Raw genomic sequence first — 18485 nt, 5'->3', positions numbered from 1 at the left:
TATGAGTTTTTGGGGACTCATACCATCTGGCATATATATATATAGCAAATTTCCCAATTATGTACACTTCTCTTGGTTGTAATATTGGTCATTTCAAATATCTGTTTAATATTAAATTGATTGTTTATTATTGCAATTTGCAAAATGGAGAATTATAATTCTTGTGACATTTTTGGAAATTGTCTGTAGATGACTCATGTTGCATGGCATGTTGCTTTATGACACACATGTGAGGATTTACAAGAAAGGATATTGTAGGAGCAGCGGGTTTGTGGGATGCTCTAGGTACCTTATGATTCCTTTTGATTACAATTCAGCCCTCAAGTGCAGCAGGATCACATGCATGAGTGAAGACTGTACCAGGTTCATGACCCAGCAGGCCTTCATTTGTAATCCCCATACAGGATTCGTAGCCCCTTGTGCCCCTCAAACAAACAACACAAACATAAAACTTAATCCTCCCACACATCTCCTATACCCCGCAGCTAAAGTCTCTGACACAAACATACAAACACCGGGGATTCACATATATAAAACATACACGTGAACTCAAACATATGCTCCTTAGGGAGCTCTGCATCACTCCTTGGATATTCATGTAGCCTGAATATTATGGGTTGAGGAATTAAAAAAATCGACTCTGAGTCAGATGGGGATGCAGGCAACAAAAAAAGCAATGTAGAGGATGGTGGAGAGATGTTTTTTTTATCATTTCTTCATTTATAGTGGCTGTGTTGAGCCAGGAGAGAGGGTACGGATGATTTGTTGGCTCAGGAGATGTAAGCAATATGTAGCACTGAATGGCCAGTAATCATGTTTATGAGGGGGAGATGGTTCTGGACTCCTGGTGTGTCTGATTGTGTTTTCTCTGGCTTCCAGCTTGGTCATAGTACACCCCTACCAGGCCATTGTGATTGAAGTATGCACTCTAGCTCGGCTTCTCCTTGGGGGGTAAAAAGGTGCATGTAATACTGTTTGTGTGCCTTTAAGTACTCGTGTTTACGTGTATGTTGGCCAGTGTGTACTCATAAAAGAGGGATGTCAGTCGATGAAGACCTCCCATCGCAAAAGAAAGCACCACTTCCCCTTTCTACTTCATGCAGCCAGTTCCCACATTGCTCTCATTGCTATGGCAACCGGCATTCTCTCCTTGGGCTCTGCATGCATCCAATCAGAGTGAGACCTTTGTAGAGATTCCTCCGGGCTCCACTTATTCAACTTACCCCACCGGAACAGCTTCCACACTGAAAAGGCTGGAACAAAGAGAGGAGAGACTCCCTCGCCAGGGCCTGGTATGACATCAAATACTGGGGCAACAGGGTCGGGTTACAGGGAATGCGGAAGTAATGTGTAGCCAAGAGCTGTGGGACGCATGGCAAACGCAAAAATAGGGTGGTAGCGCATGGCCATGGCCAATTTCAGTGGAAGCCTCAGAGCCTGAATACTTGGCAAGTGCTACGCGGCTCTGGCACTGGTTTAAGCTTGATAAGTCAAAATGGATTCCGGCTGAGCCTATTTATGTCATTCCTGAAAACATATGGATAGGATTCAGGCGCTCAATACTTTCAACCTTCAACAATGACATTCAACACCACTCCTCCAGTCCATTAATCTTCCATGAGAATAGATTTATCATCCACAGCGCTCAGTCAGCATCAGCCTGAACAATATTTATCACACCACCCTCACTCTGTATCAATTTCAGCAATTAAAGAGCCTTATTTTGTTGGGTATCTGGTAACAACAGTAAAGGTCATGTTCTTCTGATTCTGCATGTTTTTTTCTGTATTGAAGGCCTCAAGGTGCGGTGAATAATTAGCAGCAATAAATTAGAGGAATGTTTTATCAACGTGAGGGTTGTACTAAGGTTACCACACACGATCACACTGTGCTCCCCTAATTCTAATTATACAGACACGCACAGTAGATGCAGCCAAGTCTGAGTTAAACGCTTGTGAACGTAGGTAGGGATGCAGGCGTGCCCCTAGCACTTGCAGAGACACGCCATGCAGCGGGACCTCTCGCAGGCCCCTGACGGACATCCGGCTGTTGGGCCACTGGCAGGGTGATGGAGGCGCTGCATAATTTTGCCCGACTGCCATGTCACAAAGTGTCACAATCTGTTCCTGACAATTTGACTGCAGGCGATGAGAGAGAAAATAGGGAAGAGAAATAAAAGAGAGGGAGAGGAGAGAAAAGGAGGCTTGATTCGGAGTGCCAGGGGTTGTTATGAGAATGTCTGAATACTTCCTGGGACACAGCCTATTCATCAGGTTGATTTAGAGTCAAAGGTGTAAGGCAGTTCAAGTGATCTTGTGTCTTGATCGTCAAATGGCAAGTAGGCTGTGGAGTCAGCGACACAAGCTGGCATAAAGAACCAGGGAAATAAGGTTGAAAGCTCTGATTGTGGACAAGATCCTTCACCGGCACACAGGTTTTAGAAAGAAAGAAATACAGTCGGGCAAAAATTTTCCACAATCTGTCCCAGGTGTTCATTATGAATTAATAGAAACCCCAGATGGCATCAATCAAAAAATGAGTAATTCTGTCAAAACCTTGTGCATTAGGTTATTTCTTATTTTATCATAGCATGGGACGAACCTGAAATATTAAAGGGATAGTTCACCTAAAAATGAAAATTCACTCATTATCTACTCAACACTGTGCAGATGGAGGGGCGGGTGAAGTGTCTGAGTCCACAACACACTTTAGGAGTCTCAGGGGTAAACAGCGTTGCAACCGAATCCTCTTCTTCAGATGTAATAAAACAACAGAAAAAACATAACATGCATCCATATGGCTAGTGTGGTATCTTCAAACTGTCCGCAAGCCCCGACATTCATATTCGACTTGAAAGGGTAAAATGTAGGCATGTTTTGAGCCAAAATGTCCTCTGAGAAATGTTCAGGGACCCTCGGGCACACGAAACATCGCACAAACTCTCGCCCAAAGGCAAGCGCGGGGTGTGTGTTCATGTGGCTACGTCTGCTAGCATACCTAGTGAACTTTTAGGCTTAAACCTTGTCGTAAATGACCATGTTTCACATACTTGTCTGATCGGAGAATCTCTTGTTGCGTTCTTTATGTGTAAAAGGAAAAGACAAATGTCCTGATTAAAGTTGAGCGGACATTTTCCAGAGTTCATGTAGGAAAATATTTTTTATCTCTCAAGACTTATCTCATCTGTCTGAATAATAGGACATAATACAAAACAGTATGTCTGTATATTATTTACATTGTATATATGTCTGTAATCTGCCTGACCAGTGACTTATTTACATCACTGCTGAGAAGTCAGAGAACAGCCTAAAAGACTGTCAGGTAATCCCTGCACTGCATCTGCTGCTTATTTCACACTGTCACTATGTCACACACTAGGGCTTTAGCAAAGAGTACGATCCTGTGATAATGAGCTAATTATAGGTACAACATTCCTACCCCCATATCTAAATGCTTGTCTCTAATAGGAAACATTTCAAATTATTAAGAAGCAGAGAGAGAAAGAGACGGATAATTGATGCAAGCAATTACAAGTTCTGTGTCAAAGCAAATTGGCCAGCATATCTGGACATGTAGGGGGACTGTGACCTCATTTACATCAGAGTGTCAGGAAATAATTGGAGAATGTACTGAGGAGGTGGGATGGGCGTAGTGTAATGCAGACCAGCTCTGGTCACATTACATAAGCAGTTCGCGTGGACAGCGTGATTCAGTTCAGACAAGAAGCTTACGGAAAAGATTGTACTCCAAGGTCAAGGACAAAACATTATGTGCAGTCTTGGTATGCTCCAGCAAATCTAATCATAATAGAGATCTGTACCACAACAAATATTCCTCATGACATTAATCAGTTTCCAAAAGCAGTAATTTGAGTATTTGAAATGGTTTCACCGCATGCACACAGGATTCTGAACAGGGCTGTCATGTTTTCATCGGAAAGCCAGTAATAACGGAGTTCAGTCTTACTAGCCATTAGAGAGACTTTAGCTGTGTTTGGGCTGAAACCGCTTCAAAAGCATGGGTAGACGATGTGCTTGACTTTAAACAGTATCACTTCCAGATGTTTCATTACAAAACAACTTTCAAAGACTTTCCCGGCAAGAAAAACCTTCTCGTGCGAGGAGCCAGGACACACGAGTATGGATTTCAGGAACCCCTCAATTTTCACATTTTTTATTTCAGTCGGAAAAACCAGCATGAAAAATTGTCTTGAGTAACACCAATAAAGTGCTAGTATAAATAATAGTGTTACAGCCCACCCCTGGCCAAGACACCAGTCATTAGTCCATGTTGCAGCAGGGATTCCACACCATGTACTATATAAAATTGATATCAAAAACATGATATAGCATTATATGTGTTTTGATTTTACAGGCAGAATTTTGTCAGTGTTACAGTTAGAAGCAGGACACAACAGGAAACCTTTTGCTGACCAAAACAATGGCATCTGAAATGTAGGGGTGCATTCATTACGTCGTCCTCTTGTGCCTCTCATCAGGCTGGCTAACACCAACTGGCCGGCTCTGACCCACTACTTCGGAGCTTCTCTCTATTGCACCCGCCTCTCATCAAGAGCCTTGGATGGAAAAAAGGAGTAACAAGCTGTTTACTCGCAATCCCAGGCCCGTAATTGCCAATTTATTTGATAGGCAGCCGGGTAATGATGGCATTTCACCCCTTGCCGCAGAGACTAAACGGGAGTGAATCATCCCAAGCTCCCTGCCCTCCCTGATCCAGCAGACTCCCTCTGCTCACGACTGCAGCCTGCCCGAATTTCTGCCACCCAGACTGAAGGGGTGGGTTGTGGTGGGGGGGATGTGTGTGTGTGTGTGGGGGGGGTGGCTGCCATGTCAGCTTCAAACAAACCCAAAAGGGAACCCGGTGCTTCAGAGCAAATACAGCTAAGCCTGCCAATTTAGCGAGGGTTTGGGGTTGAGGCAGACACAGGCGAGCTGATGTGCCATTTGTAGGCCTTAATGAGCTGGCAGGATGGAGTGAGGAGGGAAGGAGAGCGGGAGAAAAGAAGGCTGCCAGGCCTGACCTCCTCTGGCCTCCATCTCGCCGCCAGCCAGTGCCAGGTCGGCAAACTCAGTTCATCTGCTTCATTGGGCCGCAGTCGCTCTATGAGGGGAAGGTAGTGCTACAGCAAATACCATTAGCCAACTGTTGGTCTAATGAACAGTTGGGGTCAAAGCTAGCTCCTGCCTCACACTGCTCCCTGGAACTAACGAGTGACTTAGATGCCTCCTCTTTGTTTTTGCGCTGCGAGGGAGCATCTCTGTGTAGCTGAACCCAATTAGAAGTCCAGTTGCATTGTGCAGTGTGGCAACCAACATAGTTTTAACATTTCAGTAAAACAAGAACATGGACTGCCGTGGATATAGAATACACCACAGGCACCTGGACATACTCTGCCATCTGCCTTCAACTATAAAAATACTATTTTTACAGGATTTATGCTGTGATTTCCTGTATAACCAGAACAAAATAAACAAATCCCAAAGAATCTCTGCGGCAAACTAAACTATGTAAAATGGAATATGTTCCCCGTCATTTTCCTTTTCCTCTGTGTTTCAGTCTAGGGAGCAGAGTTGTGCTACAGGAGCTTTGGCTTGTACCTCTTGCAGCTTGTGAAGTGGGTTTTTACAGCATGACTGGAGGCGACTTGTTCAGAAGCCTGTGGGGACCGAAGATGAAGCCTGACGCAGTTTGACCATCTAAACTGACATGGGGGTCTAAAAGTCTGTCTTTGTGCTGCCCATCTGCCAGAAGACACGCCGAGTCTCCTGTGGGGTGTCTTGACCAGACATAGCAGGGGCAATCGGGGCCGTGGCTCCCTCTTCTCCAGAGTGTACTGAGTGGCTGAAATGACAGCTCAGGTGGAAGTTATCACAGGGAGGGACAAAGATGCTTCCTCAGAACAAGTCAGGAGAGGGGGAAGTGCATTCTGCTTGTGAATACTGGCATTTCCAAAAGCAATTATAGATCCAAGATAGATTTTCAAATGAAATGAAGTCAACACAGACAGTTGCAGAATTATTTTATAGCATGACTTCTGACGGTATACACATTAAATAAGCTGAAAGGGAAGCTATGGTATGAGTGTATCCGTGTTAGGAACATGGATGTGACTCAGTAATGAGGGCAGACAAAGATGATGTAACATATTTCATTAGTGTGTTATGAGTCAAAGTACACATCATCACACCCATGTGGTCTAAACGGAGGTAAGTGGTGGTCCAACGAGGCCAAGTCAGATTACATTGTTGCCAATAAAATTTCGAAAGGTGATTATCTGAATGATATAAAGGACCGGCTCCTCCAACACATTACAATAGTTACACACAGTATTTGAAATGGATTCTTGTTTTTCCCTTTAATAATGATGATTGGTTAAATGTAGCACCCAAATGCATTTGGTTTATTGAAAACACACTCAATGTTCGTTGTGTCAATCACCTCATGGTAATCAATGCAGTTATTAGGAATAAATATGATATGGAGCCATATGGGATTAAAACAACTGAATGAAGGAAAATGTATACTTCCAAACAATAAAACCTATCTGTCATCACGCATGAATCATTTTTTAATTATAGGTTGTTGCTTATTGTGTTGTAGTAGGAATATTTATTAAATAGTAAATGCCTTTATTGTGAATCGCAATGAATCACAGTTAAGCTTATAAGTCATCCATAGGTGTTCCATTTTCTGAGCCAAATTTGCCCTGGTGAGCCGCTGCACAGTCACCAGAGTGCAGTCTGACAGAAATCAGCGAGTATCATTTCACTTTCTGTTGTCAACATCAAATTACTTATTTCATTTCATGCCCGGTCAAGCATCGCAAAGCTACACGCAGAATCAGTTTTGCTTCAGTTGTTCGGCCATGTCTTTCTCAAAGACTAGCTCGCCTCCCAGCTGACAGCTTTAATTATGGCCAGATATCTGATCGCTTCGCCGTGGATTCTCCACACAAATCAAAGAGCAGGGGTGGGTGTCTGGCAGCGAGGTCCCTAGAGCCTGATCGCTTTACATCTTGAAATATTGTCAAAGGGCGCAGGGACACATAGCCGCTCTTTCTTCAGTCAGTTAATGCTCGCCTTCAGCTCCACAAGGAATGAGGAGCGGGGCAAGTCGAGCCTTTTTTGTGTCATTCATTAAAAAAGAAAAAAAACATTGAGAGACACAGAGCGAGACAGAGAGAGAGAGAGTGTGTGTAGGATGTAAATAGCGCTCTTGACGTGAAGAACTCCAAGAGCCACTTAGGATGTTAAAGATTTACCACTAAGTGCTCTGCTTAGGCTGATTTGTATACGTTTAAGACCAAAGGAGGTCTTGACTAAATTCATTTGATCACATTAAAAACGTACCTTTTGTCGATGCCTCATAATGTAGGTGCAAGACCCTTCACACAAAATGACTTCCAGTTTAAGGTACAGCAGCAGAATGAAAACATTTGTGCTCAGAAGTGATCCGACGAATTATTTAAGACGATTCATTTTCTTAAGAATTTATTATATTTCCTGTAGACTATAGAATCAAGAGTCTTGACACATCACAAATGTTTGTTAGTTACTTGGTGGTGAATTCAACATGTATAGGACTTACCTTTCAGACTTCATAAACAAAAAATCATCATGGGAGGTTTCTTTTTTGGTGTCTGTCTATGAAATGCTGAATCGATCTGCTAATTACGCGAAATACAAAGAGGAATCTATGACTCATAATCTGATGACCTGAAGTTCTGATTGTTAGAAATGATTTGTAGGGGATGACTATGATCAGGTGTTGAATGAAGTACCCCTGAAGCTGGGAGCCTGTTTGTAAATGTACTCACATCCGTCAGCCTGTCTCTGGAGCTGCTCCTGAACGAAGGCTTGGATTCTCCGCTCACACTCTCACTGTCGCTGCCTTTACAGTTGTTCGGCCCCGGCTTCAGCTGCAGAAAACAACACACAAGGAGAAAAACAGTCAATAACGTGTAGATAAAACTGTTAACACAGCAGTTTAGAGCACCACTCGGATAGAGCTGCCTCGGAAAGGCATCCCGGAGAAATCGGTTCAGGAATACGTGAGAACTGGCAGGAGCTTCAGCGCCGTCTCTGTAAATCTGTCATGTCTCTGAGTCTACTCAGCGCCAATGACTCTGCTTGCCAATGACAGACGCCATCTGATCTCGCAGTATGAAACTCCTCACAGCCCATGAAACAGAGAACAGGGACAAAGACCCCACCAGAGCCTTCAAATGGAGCCACTATCCTCTCCAAGCAGACACCACATGCTGAGGCAGCAGGAGCTCAGCAAATGTCATCCCCTAGACTCTTTGTTCGAGATGCAGCTAAAAGACACGTATAAAGAGTGGGACGTGCCAATTCGTGAGCATCTGAGTCCCGTCAAAATCTGGAGAACAATAAAAAGAGTGCGGCGCTGAGTGGAAGGAGATGGGGTCTATCCTCCCCGTCCGCGTGTGTAATTGATGTCCTCGGAAGCTCCCATGCTGCTCCTCCCAGACCAGACGAACGCTGCAGGTTTCATTTCAAAGCACATAAAAAGCTGCCTTTATGGGACAGTGCAGTAAACGGCTGCCCTGCCACCTAATAGGAAGAGCAGAGCATGGTGCTGCACATACAAAGAACTTGGACTTAGATGATGGCACATTTTCCACTCCCCCTCTCTCTCTCTCCTATTCTAAAGGGAGGGCACAAAGCTACAGTGTGTTTTTTTTTCCTTAAACCTCCCCTTTAGTATTCTCCTTTCAGGTATCGGCCATCATTTAGAGCGATGAAAGGGCACAAGGTGAGGGAATACCAGATGAACCCTTGAGTTGAGCAGATAATACAAATTAAAATGTTCCTCTTCTGTAGCCATTAGCGGTGTGAAAGGAATCCTATTCCTTGGGAGAATTGCATGATGGGTGGAAGGCGGACGGATTCGCCAGAGTGCTGAACGTGATAAGAGAGTATGAGCTCTGGGAATGCCCGATGGGCCCTTTTGAATGAGTCTCTGCACGTGCCTGTATTTGTGTGTTAGTGTGTATGTGCGTGACTGTATGTCTATGTAGTCACACGGCGCTGAGACAAGGTAGAGGGAGAAGACACACCAGCCAAATGTGGCACATGCACCAGCACATGCACACCAATACCCTGCACTGTGATAGCACTAATTACCTCCAACACATTATATTCCCACAAAAACCAGAGCATATTTTCTCTCTTTCTCTTGTAAATGCCAGTTTGTCTGAAGGGAGTTTACATATTTTTTAGAGAGAAAAGGGGGAATAGTATCTCATCCACAGTGGCCTGTGAACTGATCCTTGAAGAAAGGGCAAGGGATGCTATTTACGCCCTGCTCTGTGGCGCCTGCATCAAAACATGTTGACCTATAATATTTATCAACCAGCCAGTGCCCCTGCTGACAACTCCGGTCAGTGCACGCCAGCATACTCATGCATGTATGAATGTGCACATACAAAAATGTGCACGCAGACTTCACTGCACCAAATCTCCACCGCCCAGAACCAAACTAATATATGGTTAGCTTACAAAGATTATCACCAAGCAAGTGTGGGACAGATGTAGAGATTTGTCTGTTATTAATCTACGTGATATCAAACTGATTCTGCTGCGGTGAAACTGCATAATCACACCGACTGTATTCTGGCTTATCCGGGGGAACATACTCCATGAAATCCGAATTCTTGCTCACATTTAACTGTGTGTAATGTCTGAAGAACATGTCTAATAAAGACATTGCAATAAAGAGCGGTTCATCTTTCAGGCCTATTACATAGCTTGGGACCTGATTACACAGCTATTTGAAAATGTATCCCTCAGCTTGTTCCCTTTAATTTCCCCCTGAGCTCCTTTAAATTACTTCAGAGAATTGCCTCTTTTTTTTTATCCGCTCTCAGTTGCCGAGGCTCAGATGATGGATTCATTTCTTTTTATGATGTGATTAATGTATTTCTTAAGCAAATGGAGGGAATGCTGGTAGTCTGAGCCACCAAAAAGTGAGGTTGAAATTTAATGTCCTGCCGTCTGAAGATAAATCCAAATGGGAAGCCCATGTTTGTGGGTGCCGTGACCGTCCCTGTGACCTCCTCTATAATGGTGCTGATCTGATCACTCCCATTTGTTGCAGTGGTGAGTCATTCTCTGTGTTTTTATAGCCTTTTAAACAAAAAGCTTCAGTTTTATTTGCGTAATGAACACCAGTGCATTGGAATCTAAGAGGGCAAATGACACGTGTGCGCAGTGTGTTGTACTGATGCAATAACATACAGACATTAATTAAGATGCAGGTTGAGGCAAACAGATGCATTCACTTAATGACCTCACTATATCTGCACAGTCTGGCTAAGAACTGGCCCTGTAGGAAGATAACAACCACATGCTTTTAATATTCCAGAGGCTAATTTCACAACATTTAAAGACACAGCGAGACATTAGCATCTAATGAAACATTTAAACTACCAGTAAGTGCATCTGACATTCATTTCCACACAGTGAGGTCTTGTTTTCCTGCAATCTGTTCTGTGTTAGGGGATTTTTTTCTCCTCTTCCTAGTCTCTCTTACAAGTCTGAATTTACTGAACCAACAACTGTTTCCAATCTGCAGTCAGAGTGATGCTGTGGAGGAGGGCAGCTGAAACGGACATATGCTTTGGTGTAATAAGAACTAGATTGCAAAATAATCAGTCATGAATCACATTGGTTTTAATTGACAAATGTGTGATCAGATAGCCCAAGCTAAGGGTTCACAAACAGACCAGTATAAGGGCAGTGGTTAATCAAAGACATCTGCAAATCTGTACAAAAGTTGTTTTCGGTCTTCCCAATGTAGTTAATTTAATCTACTATTTTTACTCTATAACAGTGTACTTTTGTTCAGTCATATTACTGGCTTACATTAGTAATCTGCGAAGAATAGTAACCTGAATGACAGATGGTATCCAAATTAATTTATTGATAAACAGAGAAGATGGCTAACTCTCTTTAAAATGATAATATCCAAGCAAATGATCTGTTTGTGTGAACCCATTCACTGTTTACACTGTCCAAACTCTGATTCATTTAATTGCAACATAAAGTACACGAGGAAAAGCTCTTGAACCTTGCCTTTCAACATCTCTGTCCAAGGTCAAATTGGCGTTGCAACACAAGAAATGCTGTTGAATGTCTCGTATGCTTCATAAATTCTTGTCTTCAGGTTTCTACAGAGGCACAAGATGCTTGTTTTCACAATAGAGTAGATTTAATTAAAGGAGAACAAAATCAATATAGAGTGTTGTCCTTTCAGCGTTAGTGGAAGTAATAGCATTTGACAAAATTGTGACTACATTCCTTGATCGGAGTGTAAATGATAATGCATCTAATCTCACACTGTCCCCCTCCATTAAAACGGCTATTACAACATTGTCTTCTACATCGAGTCAATTATTTTCTCACTTACTGAAAAATGCTCACCATCGCAATAGTGGAATTTTACAAGTGCACTGACCTATTCTCAAGGGCTGCTCGACAGACTCAAAGCAATCAAGCACAAAAGTAGGCCTGCTAACATTTCTAACCACAAAGGCCTTTTTAAACAGAGCCATGCACAAGCAGCCTGGCCCAGAAACTCCACTCCCAACACCCATCCCTCATCTTACAAAAAAAGAAAAAGAAATGGAGAGAAAACTGGCCTCACTTTTCTGTACTAGCCTCGGAAGGATTCTGTAGCCATCAGCTCCTGGTTTCCCTTAGTTACGCACAACAGCAGCTGCGGAGCTCGGCGGTAATAAAACCTGGAACAATTTAACAGCTTTTATTGTGCGTCTGTGGCTTTCAGAACAGCTAACCTGTCCTCTCAGGATCTGGCAGAGAGAATCCCACCAGGGCAGCAATGAAAGAGGATCTCATTTACCTAAAAGCGCTTATAAATTTTTAATTTGCTTTAACAAGTAAATTAACAAGTCCCTCATTTGGGAAGTTTTATGGCTGCTTGCCACTGAGGGAGAACCATGAAAGTTTTATAGATAATCCACTACCTAGGCTGTGTTACTGATAATAAATTGTCTATTTCCTGCAGCTCTGTCAAATGCCCTTGGTTTCCACTGACTACACTTTGAATATCTTCTTTATGCTACCTTCAGAGGTCTATATATACCAGGGCTATTAAAGTGCTAGAGAGTTTCAAGACTCAGCTGTTAAAATGAACAACTTGAAGAATTTCCGTCAACTTAATACAGACACTCTTGAATAGCCTTCGGTGACTCCATTACCAAACATTAGACCACATTAAGCATCGCTAATTATGTCACTGCCAATTTCTACACCCCAAAGGCCTCACAGTGAGCCTATCAAGTGAAACCACCCTGGGCTGGTCGACAACAGCAGTTGGAAACTGCTGGGCCTGTTTATTGTGCTGCCGGCTTTATCTGAAGAGACTGTCAAGTAAAAAAAGGAAGGTCTGGGGGTTCCTCAGGGCCTGAGAGAGAGGGCTTTGGACAGACCCTACGTCATCTATCTGACAGTGGCTATGTGGGAGAGCCCACCAGTGTGGCCTGGCTCTGACCCTGTGCTTGGCTCTGAGGCCCAGCTGCTTTAACTGCCACAGACAGCAGCCCGCCTGGCCTTCTCGTCACCCATAACCCCCTCTGCCACCCTCGCTCACAGCCTGTCACTGAACATCAGCGCTGGGCTTCCATTGCCCCAGAATGTTTACTGTTTAGATCCTCGTGGGGCAAAGAGGTCACAGGCGTGTATTCTGAAAATAAACCTTAAAACCTCTTTGTATCTCTGTAACCTGGATATCATCTGTTCTTTCATCACTGTGACTAGATGACATAATGAAAATTCTTGGCATGTTTATCCCAAAGCCTAGTGTTTGCCTCTGGTTAAGATGTCAGTGTCAGCCAGTGAGGCGTTTTTTTATTATTACATAGGCATGTAACCATGGTGAAGCTCCATTTCCTTTCAATTTGCCAGCATCACTGTGTGGCAGTGATCTCTGGCGAACTTGTCAGACATCATTTTTCTTGCAGGGGAGAGATCAGTGAGGCCAGATGCACCCACTTTGGTCAGTCTCAGGCCACAGAGGAAGGCTTTTCTAGCCTCTGTGCTGGAATGTGCAGCCAAAGCAAAGATATGGAGCCACTGAGGACTAGTCATAGCAGCCACAGGCTGAGAGTATCCTTAGAGGTGGAGGAGGAGGAGGAGTGGGAAATGGAGGCTCGAGGTGGGTGGGTGGGTGGGTGGGTGGGGGTAAACGTGGTTGAGAGCACTGTCTTGATCTCATCAGTCATACTAAAGACTCCATTTCCTCTACCACAGGCTGGAGGCTACTAGCGCTTGTGACTGCATTTATATTTTGCCATAAATCTCAGATCTATGACGACATTACAGACGAATCAATATGCTTTTAACATCCATCCACTGCCCTACGTCGCAATCACCCTTCTCCCTGCTCACAAATGGTCATATAATGCTTTAGTCTAGAGGATTGAGTTATGGGGACAATTCCCAGATTTAATAATGAACTGAGCAAGTGGAGAAAAAGTGTGTGTGTGTGGGTTAGGGGTGGGGGACGCAATGAGCTATCTACCTCATAAGAGCAGTGGGAGACCTCTACCCTCTCAGATCATATCAGAACATCTTGTAGTAGTAGCCCTGTGTGGCAGTAAAATAACCTTCCTACCCACTTTACGAACAATTCCCTGATCTCCAGGACTCTCCTTGTACAGCAGGCTGCGCTCAGACCAAGAGGACACTGTGGTGCTGGGTGGGGGGGGTTAAGACTTCTAACTGCCCAGTTGAGCACTCATCACCTCATACCTTCTCATCAAACACATCGGTGTGCAATTAATTATATGATTTCCCAATCCCTTCAATCTGTGCTACTGAGTCGTTACTTTAGTATTGGCTTTCTGAGACCCATCCAACTAAAGCTACCACCAGTGTGCCAAATCACAGCTCCCCGAGCTAGACAACTTCAATAAAGAGTGGAATGGAAAAAAGACAGCAGAGAAAAAGCCCTCTCCTATCGGCTTGCAGAGGCTATCATTTCTCTTTTTTATTGCCATTTATTTTCCTCCAGGAATTCACTGCCAGTATATTGGCAGGCCTTCCAGTAGATGGAGGCAATGAAATTTAGCGCAGACACTTAACACTGGGTCAAGCCTTGTGTGCGGCTCACGTGTGGTGGTAATATGATAGACAAACGCTTAGAGTTTAGGGAAAGAGTTTTTTTTTTTATGTTACAGGAATAGCAGCGCAGTGCTGGCTGTGACACACAATGCTGCGATATGTACAACCCAGGGCTGAACTGGGACAACAAATCAGCACTGGCATTTTGGCCCTAACAAGCCCCACCTATCCAAACAGCCCTGCCAATAAATGATGGGTTGCATGATGGTTACCAGCATGTTTGAATAGTTATATTATTTAAATAATGAAACAAAAGATTTTAGTATTTGGAACGAAAAGCTGCATTTTTAATGTCAACATCTGAAATCAAAAGGCATCAGTTGAGAATTCCCTTAGTTATCAACATTTAAAGTGTGACTACACTGCCTAACATGTGCTGTAGCACACGTAGCTTCACATACCAAGGTGGACCGGGTTAGATGTAGGATTCAACTGTGAGGTAAAAGAAACAGGATGCGGTCTGATTGAATGTGAATTTGTTTTATTTTATCGAGTGATAGAATGAATGCACATCCTCTAAAGCTGCGAAGGTCAGCCCCCACTGAGAGAGAGAGAGAGAGAGAGAGAGAGAGAGAGAGAGAGAGAGAGAGAGAGAGAGAGAGAGAGAGAGAGAGAGAGAGAGACAGAGAGAGAGAGAGAGAGAGACAGAGAGAGAGAGAGAGCAACCAAAACCAAAACACTTTGAGGCAAATGACAGGGGGGTTCGGTCTTTCAAAACTCAAAAACACTTTATTTTGCATCTGTAATTACCATAAGTGCTTTCAATGCCTATTATTTCACTATGACCCCCCTGTCCATCCAGCGAAATCCCCTGTCTTGACTGAATCCTCAAAAACCTAGCGAGGGCATCCTATGTATGTGAGAGAGTCTATATGATAAAGTCAGAGAGAGTCAGATGATCAGTGATGATCACCCAATCAAAAAGGATGCCTGTGGTCTCTCACGACATATTGTTGAGCCATGCAGCCAGTCCATAACTTCTTCTTATTGCTCTACATGCCCTCCCTCATCTCGCTCCCTCTCCTCCTCTCTTTGCCGTGAATGACGCCAGCACAGGGCCCAAGGGGGAGGTGTTTAAAGATGTGATTAGATCAGCCCAGGGTCAATTAGGAAAAAAAACAATGGGCCCATTTACCTGTTTTATGGGCCGCTCAGACAAAAAAAATGCATCGGCCCAATGGGCACTTTGTCCCATCTGGAAAGTGGCCAGTCCAGCCCTGGTACAACCAACACTTCAAATGGTAGAGCGCTGTGGCCAAGACACAAGAGACACAACCTAAATAGGTCAATACTGTGTCATTAAGCTAAACCATTAAGTGTGAAAGAACTCCTGACTGGAATGTGTGGAATAAAGGGGAAGAAAATATCTCAGCTAATTGACATTAATTACAAGATATTCCATTCAAATCCTTGAGAGATGGCCACTCAATAAACATGTAAATGTAATTAATGTACACCTACACTAACAACACTCATGACTGTGAGTTCACATTCATTAGTGCAAAGGACACAGGCTGCACTTACTGAATCACAAAGCCGACACACGTTAACATTGAAGTGTAAGATGAGCTCAAATCCTTTAATTTTATTTTGAAAAACAAATCATTCCCTCATATCAATGACCTTACCAGTTAATGCCAATGCTCATAAATCCAAGCCCTCTGTGATGACCTGTTTGCACATCTGCAGCAAGTTCTCATCCAATTAAAGTATCCAATAACCCAGCAGCTGTTAAAATGAAGGTCACAGGTTCATGAGCTGATGTCTGGTCAGCAGGTGGATATTGCCGCTCACTGAGTAAGTAGCCCTGCCTATCAAGCTCCATTCTGAAGCTTACATGCTGGTATAAACCAACAAGAATGATAGCGTCTCACCTTACCTGCGCTTGGCTCCATCTGCACTGCTGTTGGGGGGATTAGAGGGGGCTATAAAATCTGATGGCAGGATATACATTTCCTATTTGGCTGACCCAGGGTGCCTGCCTGTGGCTAGCGCTGGTATAACTAATCCCTGCAGTAAATGTCCTCATTTAGTCACCCTTTTGAAATTCATATCTGTCGTTATCAAGTCATAAAACAAGGCAGTGCTATGGTCCCACTGTATTAATAGCAGCCTGAGTTTGCCTGCATCGTGACAAGCAGGTCAGCAAACATCTGCTCTGGCTGCTTTAGCAGACTGGTAATGGGACACAGCAAAAAGCCAATGGCAACAGAAATACAGCCAAACAACATGATTGTAATTGAAATAATAACCACAGAAACAGGAAATAACTCAAGTGTAATGCACAACACACTGTACTTTTCTGATGCAAGATGGTGCATCAAGCCACAACAGTGGCCATTAACATTATAGTATAACCGCACTGCTGTATACCTGATTCCTTTTCATCTGACTGGTCGTAAAAAGGCAGCGTGAATGTGCCCATTAACGGGCTGCTAGGCCCATACTCTTACCGTACTGTTTGTTCTTTCCATGTACTTTGTCATTATTGTGCAGCACTGAGATGGATTCTTCAGTAGCACAGGTGCTGTAATGGATTTCCTCCCCATTAAAACAACAAAGCTGGCCAGAAGTCACATCTGTAAAGGTGACACATACACTTAAATGCTACAATCAGCGCTGGCAATTCAATGAAAAACAATTTTAATGTCTCAACGGTCATTATAGGTTTTCTAAAAAGGAGGCAAGCAAAAAAACGACAACATTCAAAAGTCTCCCTCTTTGCGGAAGAGGAAGGAGAACATGTTATTTTGAATTTTGAGGGAATATAGGGGGAATATACATAAGCTTTGCTAAACTACTTTAACATCCATATGCTGATGTGTGCTTTGAGGTGCATAGAGCAATATTTAGCAAAGTACTTGCTTCACTTACTTACTCAACATTTCACAATTAGATAACAACTATCGATTTGCCCCAACCAGGCAGTGCCAGTTAAAAGTTGGAACAACTTTGGAAATTCAGGTTTGCTATTTAAAAAGTGTCTGTACAACAGTGGCATGTACTAGTAGCCCAGTGGTTTAACCAAAGCCTGAGCTCAGTGTTAAACCTGTCATAATGTAGGGCCATGGAAAATAAACACAGATTTTCCTGTGGAAACTAAAGAAGTCAAATGTTCTAGCTTTAGGATTGAGGCCTACGCAGCACTGAGAGCAGCGATCTGCCACACAAGAGCTCACAGCACACAGCGACCACTGCGTTTCTTGTAGAAACAGTTTCCCCACGCGCGTACGGCAAATTACAACACACAGGGGACCTGTTATATTTCAGCCTAGTTCCACTTCACTTGGCTTAAAGAGAGAGTGTTTAGGTGGTTTCGTCCTCCTATTCATGTTGAGAATTACAGTGAGATCCAAATCCTGTCAGTGTTTTCCTCCTTTGACGAGTAGAGTTTTCAGCAGCTATCAGCGATCTTGGCAGGGCAAAAGAATTACTCTCTTTGCGAACCGTGCCCTCACTCTGTTTGTGTTTTGGTCTGGGTTTCCTCTACTGAGTAATGGACTTCCTTTAACCAATAAATCACACTTGCACACTCCTTCTGATTTTTTTTCCTTCCTTTTCCCCCCTCATTTTTCCTGCACCATGTTTGTTTAGTTTATCACATCTTTGTTGGACTAAACCCATTTTCTGTGACAAAAAGCAGTCAGACAATGCTGGTCCTCTTTCTCATGTTCTTGGAGAGGCGCTTTTACGGGCACGGAGAGCCACAAATGTCAACCACAGGAAGGCAATTATGAGAGTAAAATGACTTCCTTACTGTTATCAATCCACTCTCTGGACCCCGGAAATGGTTAAAAGCCACCATGAAATAGGGCACAGTTAGAGTTTTCTCCTGGGTCCCAGCCAAGGCTGCTAACCTTGCTATTAAAGGCCCCGACAAGCTTTGTCAATGCAATCCGCTGAATGCCTTGAGTGACACGCGATCGATATTCTCCTCTCTCCTGGGTCATCACCAGTGACAGAGGCCTAAGTAATAATACAGCTCTAGCTGCCTCTCTAACTGAAATGCTTCCATTGCAACAATATTTCTTTTTTTTTTGTCTCGGGGCTTGTGAGCTAAATTTTCTGCGCTGATGGAAAGAGGAAGATATGGAAGGCGGGAGGGAACAGGGGAGGTGTGTTGGGTGGCGAGGCGATGAGGAATTGCTACGTCTCTGGATTGATACTGGCGAGGGTAGTGAGTGTGGCAGACGGGGGTGGGGGCACGGAGGGAGGGGGGGGGGGGGCGCTGATAAATCGAAAATGACTGGCTGCCGAGTTGTAATCTGCCAGCATCGAGCCCCCTGTAGCAACAAGCCA

At 43.7% G+C, this 18485-nt stretch overlaps 1 protein-coding gene across 1 annotated transcript in view; it reads right to left on the bottom strand.

Annotated features, from left to right (window-relative positions):
* Positions 1-18485, bottom strand: part of auts2a (activator of transcription and developmental regulator AUTS2 a) — a 291838-nt gene that overhangs the window by 151686 nt on the left and 121667 nt on the right. The window contains exon 4 of the mRNA XM_061086071.1: positions 7838-7939. Within this exon, the coding sequence (XP_060942054.1) occupies positions 7838-7939 (102 nt within the window). The remainder of the gene's footprint in view (positions 1-7837; positions 7940-18485) is intronic.

This window comes from Limanda limanda, chromosome 14 (assembly GCF_963576545.1).
Source record: "Limanda limanda chromosome 14, fLimLim1.1, whole genome shotgun sequence".
Classification (NCBI taxonomy): domain Eukaryota; kingdom Metazoa; phylum Chordata; class Actinopteri; order Pleuronectiformes; family Pleuronectidae; genus Limanda; species Limanda limanda.
Note: the sequence above shows the minus strand (reverse complement) of the source record. Positions and strands in the feature narration are given on the sequence as shown.